The sequence below is a fragment of the Euphorbia lathyris genome, chromosome 3, assembly GCF_963576675.1.
Source record: "Euphorbia lathyris chromosome 3, ddEupLath1.1, whole genome shotgun sequence".
In the NCBI taxonomy this organism is placed as follows: domain Eukaryota; kingdom Viridiplantae; phylum Streptophyta; class Magnoliopsida; order Malpighiales; family Euphorbiaceae; genus Euphorbia; species Euphorbia lathyris.
Window position 1 is genome coordinate 75,526,276 of NC_088912.1, and position 6,669 is coordinate 75,532,944.

Here is a 6,669-nt window from a genome sequence, read left to right on the forward strand (position 1 = left end):
TTAATAATAATAAATATTGTCATAAAACCCCACCAATAACAATTAAATCATTTTTATATATAAAAAAAAAGTAAAAGTGCCAAAAAAAAAAAAACTAAAAATTGATAATATTAGGATAATCATTTAAATAATTTTTGTTACTACAATGAAAAATACTCTCTTTTTTTTTTTTAAGCATTCTTCATGTCATGAATCATCATTCCAAGATGTTTTTATTCTTCTTCTTAAACATTTAGACCTTGATTGGATGGGGGTTTAGTCTAAACATTTAGACCTTGATTGGATGGGGGTTTAGAGGGATTCATAGGGAAAGGGTTAGTAAGGGTTGATAGAAACCCTTATTTGAGAGGGGGAAGGGTTAGTAAGGGTTTCTACGAAACCCATGTTTGGAACACAAAAAAAATTAAAAAGGTAAGGGTTTGGAGGGGTTTTAAAGGGTTTTTTCACTCCAATTTTCAACCTCCCAATTTGGTGGGTTTGGAAGGGTTAGAAATTACTCTTCCTTCCTCTTTCTTACCATTCTCTACCCTTTTCTACCCTTCTTTTATTTACCTTTCACTACAATTCATCCAATTAAGCCCTTAAGCTAATATATACTATGATTGCTAACTCGAATAATCCTTCCAACAGGATTTTAAAACACCAATTTAAAATGCATAAATGTCCTTTTCTTTGAAAAGAAAGATAAACTTTAGTCTTTTTTTTTAAACAACTTAATTCCATTTTAATAATAGTTTATTTTTTTATTTGAGGAAACTTTAATAATAGTTGGTGATTATAATACTATATAATAATTAGATAATGTTGGATTATAGATAGTATAATTAGGTTGATGAGTCACCGGAGCACCGATGAATCAATCAATCGATGGAAAAAGAAGTTATCAGAACACTAGGCTCTCAACACTCAATTATAACCTTACATCATATGGCATTCCACGTGTCATCATCTCATTGAATCCATGCAAAATGGGCGTTGTCTCTTTATATAGGCATGTAGCAACCGGTGCCTTTTGTCTTCAAACCAAAAAACGTGCTCCTCCTCTCTGGAGCCTTCCTCTTCCTTCTCTTACAAAGAAAGATCCACCTGAATTTCTCATAATTCAGCAAAAGCTTTTTCTATTTTTTATTTGAGTTGGATGGATTAGAATTAGAAAGTAGAGAAACTTTTAGAAATAGATTGCTTTTCAATGTATACGGAGATGACTCAGAAAGGAAATTTTTAGGCAGCCGTATAAATGTTAGATTTAAGAGAGTTTGAAAAATAGATACAAGATATTACGTGTAAGCAAAGGAGATCGGTTTTGAATATAGATACTCCATATAATAAGGAGGAAGATTAGTTGGGGTTGTGTGAATAACAGCAAGAGATTGAAGAATTAGAGTTGATTTAGGGAATGCGAGGAAGAACAGAATGGATTTTTGGCCAGAGTTTCTTGCTAGCAGCTGGGGGAGAGAGTTTGTTGCAGGCGGTTTCGGTGGCATTGCAGGAATAATATCTGGATATCCTCTTGATACTCTGCGTATCCGCCAACAGCAAAACTCCAATTCTGGTTCTGCTTTGACCATCCTCCGCGGTGTCGTAGGCAGGGAAGGGCCTGCTGCGCTGTATAGAGGCATGGCTGCACCTCTGGCATCTGTCACTTTTCAGGTAATTATTTGTTACTTAATTTTATCTCACGAGGTATCCTATTGTGAAATTTATGAGAAGATCCCAGTTTATTTCTAATTAGGATATTACTGGAGATATTAGAAGTGGGGACTAGAATACAATGATGATGATTATTGAAGTGATTGATGGTAGACTGGGCTTAAATTTAAGAAATGTCATTATCTTGATATTTAGTTGGTTCTGCATATAGCTTATAAGAATATTGAATCAGTATATATATTACCTAGTTTGAATATCATTTTGGCTTTCAACCGTATATTTACCAAACAAACCATTCTTTATCCTCACTTTTTTGAATGAAGCCTCAGCCACCCAGATTTTGTTTGGTTGAAATAACATTATCCACTGTCTTATAGGCAATATATATACCAAACCTCACCTAGCACCTTACCATTGGTCTTATGGACAATTAGTGCCTTATTCTATGCCCTAAAGTTGGGAAAAGAAAGCAAAAAATGTGAGAGAATGAAATTCACTTTTATTTCAAAGATGAAAAGAAAATAATCCAATATATTAAATCAATCATAATTTGTCATATAATTTGTCATATCCCCTCAGGACAGTCTTGGACAATATGGATACCAGATTAATCGGTTCGAGCCTGGTTAAACGCCTTTAAATAGATTTCTAACTCAAGCCACTTGAGAACCTTAGCTACTCAGGCCAACCTTAATTGGTATGGATGCTGTTATCATAACTGAGGGGCAAATTTGCCAAGTAATCAACTCCTCTTTCCCTTTCCCTGTACGAGGGAAATCTCCCTAGGCCGCTGCACCAGCTGCAAAATAGGTCAACCCAGATTCCAGATCCAATCATTATTAACATTAATCTTCTTGAACTTAAGCATATTGACAGCAACTGATGGTTATTTATCTTCTTAAACTATTCTTACTTCACATTAACGATTGTATTTGTTCTTACTTTATATCTTAAGACCAGTTGGTAACAAGTTTTCCTCTTGCAGAATGCCATGGTTTTCCAAATCTATGCCATCCTCTCCAGATCATTTGGTTCATCTTTTTCACCAAATGATCCTCCTTCATACAGAGGTGTTGCCATGGCAGGAGTTGGTACTGGAGCTTTGCAGAGTTTCATGCTTACTCCTGTCGAGTTAGTGAAAATCCGCCTTCAGTTACAGGACCAAACTCAAGCAAAACCCCATCAGACGAATTGTCATAGAGGCCCTGTAAGTCTCGCAAAAAGTATTATCAGAAAAGAAGGATTAAGAGGGATATACCGAGGATTTAGCATCACAATCCTTAGAGATGCGCCTGCACATGGCTTCTACTTCTGGACGTACGAGTACATGAGGGAGCAGTTTCACCCTGGCTGCAGAAAGAACGGCCAGGAAAGCTTAGGGACAATGCTGGTGGCAGGAGGACTAGCAGGAGTTGCAAGTTGGGTTAGCTGCTATCCATTAGATGTAATAAAAACCAGGCTACAAGCTCAAACACAGTCTTCCCCAAAAAAGTATAATGGTGTGCTGCATTGTCTCCAAAGAAGCGTGGCAGAGGAAGGTTACCATGTGCTCTGGCGCGGTCTGAGTACCGCTGTTGCAAGAGCTTTTGTTGTGAATGGAGCAATATTTTCTGCTTATGAAGTTGCACTGAGATGTTTATTCAGCAATGGAAGCATTCAAACAGATAATTGAATCTAGGATAAATGTGTTATTTCAGCTAAGATGTTTATTGCTATTTATCTATCACTAATAACTAAATGAAGAGTTAAAGAATTACCCATGGCACAAAAATCCCTTGCCAATGCTGCTTAAGTTCTTCTAAGTTCCGACGCAATTGAATGAACTAACAACAGATTCAAGGAACAGCTTGTCCATTTGCTTGATTTGAGCAGCGAGCCCCTAAAATACTTAATTTTCTTTTCAAATGAGAGGATCTTATCCCTGTTAAGGAAATTTCTAGCCTTCCTCATCGATGGTCCATAATTCCCAATCCCAACCGTCACCAAATGAAAATCCCCAACCCAGCCAACTCCCACCCATGTCCCTCAATCCATAGTGTAACTGCTTCTTCCCTTCTCCTTTTAAATGCCTACCTCAAATCCCAGCACCCACAAGTGGTGCCCATTAAAACTATGGCTACTGATATAGTTTCTATTGAGGCCATCATCAAGAAGTTCACTGCCATGTTTCAGTCTATTCCAACTGCTTCAAGAACCTGAGCCTCAACAGAATGCCAACTACATACTCTTGCTATTATAGTTCATCGTGGTGAATAACTATACATGAAGAAACAAAGGAAATAATAAGTATGGAATATTCGATGCTGTCATTTTTAAGCCATGAGATAAAGAATAGTTTAAACCACAAGAAAAGGAAAGTAAAGAAAACAAGTAAACTTGTTGGAGATGAAATAAAAAAGGCTTCTGATGAGGGGTCCAAGCCAGATTCCCTCAATGACCAATCAAATTGAAAAATTGAAATATCTGCTTGAGGAATAGAGATGGGAGATGGGGATAGCTTATCCTCTTTAAGTTTAAAAAGCGTCGAAACAAGTGTTAAGGTAGGTCGGTCAATTGAGGAAATCACATGCGGAAAAGGCAACTTTCTTTCCAACTTAATGGCTCCTAAAAGAAGGTTATCAGAGTGTTAAAGCAATCATTTATTTGGAAATGATAATGACACCTACAAATTGATAGATTACCCACATGGAACTACTGGCGCTTATTGAAATGTTTCATTGAAAGTTGAAGCAATCATATCAAATTCATTCATACTCAGGACATCAACATTCAGTACAATTACACAAAACTGGACATTGGCTAATAGTTAGTTAAACCTACCACTACGTAAACCTACATGATAAACTATATAAATCAGATGACTTTAAAGCCTATACATATTATTTTTACTCTATATCATTAAGAAAGTCCATATCTATTCAAATGCAAGTATTAGATTATCAATGAAGAACAGGAAGAAGTAGAAGCAGAAAACTGATGAACAATTTATTGTAAAATTCATACATCTACTTCCAGACAAGGGGAAGTAACATACATACAACACACATATTAATAGTACAACAGAAAATGAACACAAAAAGATAGATCAATTCTTTATGATCCTCAAGAAAAGATATATTACTTGAAGTTCCTAGTCCCCGCTGTGTTCGATCCTGTCCTTACCGAGATTAAGATCTTCCATTGCATCCTCCAATCCACAGCTACTTTCAACCAGAACATGAAGATCATTATAATGCCTAACAGCCTGCACTATGGCCCTTATTCGCTTATACGGATCAGCACAGCCAAAAACTTCATTCCCCACGAAAATACCATCGCAACCTAATTGCATCATAAGTGCTGCATCAGCAGGAGTCACAATTCCTCCTGCAGCAAATTGCATAACAGGTAGCCTTCCCATTTGTTTAGTCTGCGCTACAAGATCATAAGGCGCAGCTATGCTTTTAGCAAACGCAAATACTTCATCTTCATCCATGTTGTTCAAAATCCTAATCTCTTTCATCACATTTCTCAAATTCCGCACCGTTTCAGCAATGTTTCCCTGCCCTATTATTTCCCCTTGGGTTCTAATCATCGCCGCACCTTCCCGAACTCTCCTTAACGCTTCGCCGAGATTTTGACACCCGCAAATGAATGGGCTCCTGAAGTTATGCTTGTTAATGAAATTATCCTCATCGGCGAGAGCTAGAATCTCACTTTCGTCGATGTAATCAACTCCAATTGATTCCAGAATCTGAGCTTCAACGAAATGGCCAACACGAGCTCGAACCATCACAGGAATTGAAACTGCGCTCTTTATGTTTTTTATGAGAGATGGATCGGGCATTCGCTGAATTCCTTGAGAAATTGGTTCCGTGACGGTGATAGAGCAAGCTCCAGCTTCTTCTGCTATCTTTGCTTGTTGGAGATTGGTGACTTCAAGAATTGCCCCGCCGCGAAGCATCTGAGCTAATCCGACTTTGATAGAAAAGGGATTCTTCTTGGTATCAGTAATGGCGCTGCCACTGTAGAGAGTCACAGCTCCATCCTGATCTTCCATTTGTGAAGATGGCTGAAAGAAGCAGCGATCTGATGAAAGATTAAATGCAGAATGCAAATGAATGTGAAATTGATGAATCTGGCTTCAGGCCTGGTAAGGCAGATTAAAGAGAAACCGTAGTATAAAGCAGGCCGTTCGAGAAGGTTCGACGGAGTTTCTAGGTTGGTTTAGTCGGTGGGTAATGGCAAAATGTAGAAACTTCGACTTTAATTTCAACCTTTTAAATTGACAAAAACCATTCCGAACTTCTTCAACTTTCACTTTCTATGTACAGTGGTGTTCACTGGTTAGTTTAGCCAGTGACCGACTCCAAATTAGATCCAGACTATGATAGCTGAGTTTCAGCATGTTGATACTTGGTTCGTAAGCTTGTTTATAACAACTATTTAATAAATATTCGTTTGTGAACAATTCCGTAATTATGTTATTTAAAATAAAATTATGTTGTTTTATATTTTTCTTTTGTAAAATACAATTATCAAAGAAATAATCAAATAAATTTGCTCACAACTTGTTAGTGAACATTATAATCGAATTCGTTCATAAATTTATAATCGAACCTGTTCGTAAGCTTTTGAACCGAGTTTCTTTGTATTCAAGCTCGGCTCATTTATAAATTGTGTCGAACATGGTCGAACTTTTATCGAACCGAACACTAATCTAGACATGTTCATAAAAAAAAATGCACAGTCCAAATCCAGTCCAGTCAGTTATTAATTTGGACGGTGATAACATTGGGATATTATCCAAAGGATCAAAGGAGAAATTCGCCTAAAACGGCCACGTATTAATAGCCTAATACCGGAATGTTACGGCGTATCAAGCAAGGGGATCCGACAGGCGGATCACCAAGACCTCACCGCAAAGGATCCGCGGACGAACCTATATGGCGAATCGCCATAACCTCTCAATCCGCCAGCGGAACAGCTAAGCCGATCCCGCAATAAAGACCATTAATAAGCTATTAATAAGCTAACGGG

General features: G+C 37.5%; 2 protein-coding genes across 2 annotated transcripts; one reads left to right on the forward strand and one right to left on the reverse strand.

The window, feature by feature from the left end:
* Positions 1 to 931: 931 nt before the first annotated feature.
* Positions 932 to 3,388, forward strand: LOC136222321 (mitochondrial arginine transporter BAC2). The gene is made up of 2 exons (XM_066009964.1): positions 932 to 1,650; positions 2,636 to 3,388. The coding sequence occupies exons 1-2, from the start codon at positions 1,414 to 1,416 to the stop codon at positions 3,320 to 3,322; spliced, it is 924 nt and encodes a 307-aa protein (XP_065866036.1). The 5' UTR covers positions 932 to 1,413; the 3' UTR covers positions 3,323 to 3,388.
* Positions 3,389 to 3,519: 131 nt separating this feature from the next.
* Positions 3,520 to 6,011, reverse strand: LOC136222322 (pyridoxal 5'-phosphate synthase-like subunit PDX1.2). The gene is made up of 2 exons (XM_066009965.1): positions 4,772 to 6,011; positions 3,520 to 3,906 (listed from the first exon to the last, which is right to left on the reverse strand). The coding sequence occupies exon 1, from the start codon at positions 5,687 to 5,689 to the stop codon at positions 4,781 to 4,783; it is 909 nt and encodes a 302-aa protein (XP_065866037.1). The 5' UTR covers positions 5,690 to 6,011; the 3' UTR covers positions 3,520 to 3,906; positions 4,772 to 4,780.
* Positions 6,012 to 6,669: the final 658 nt, after the last annotated feature.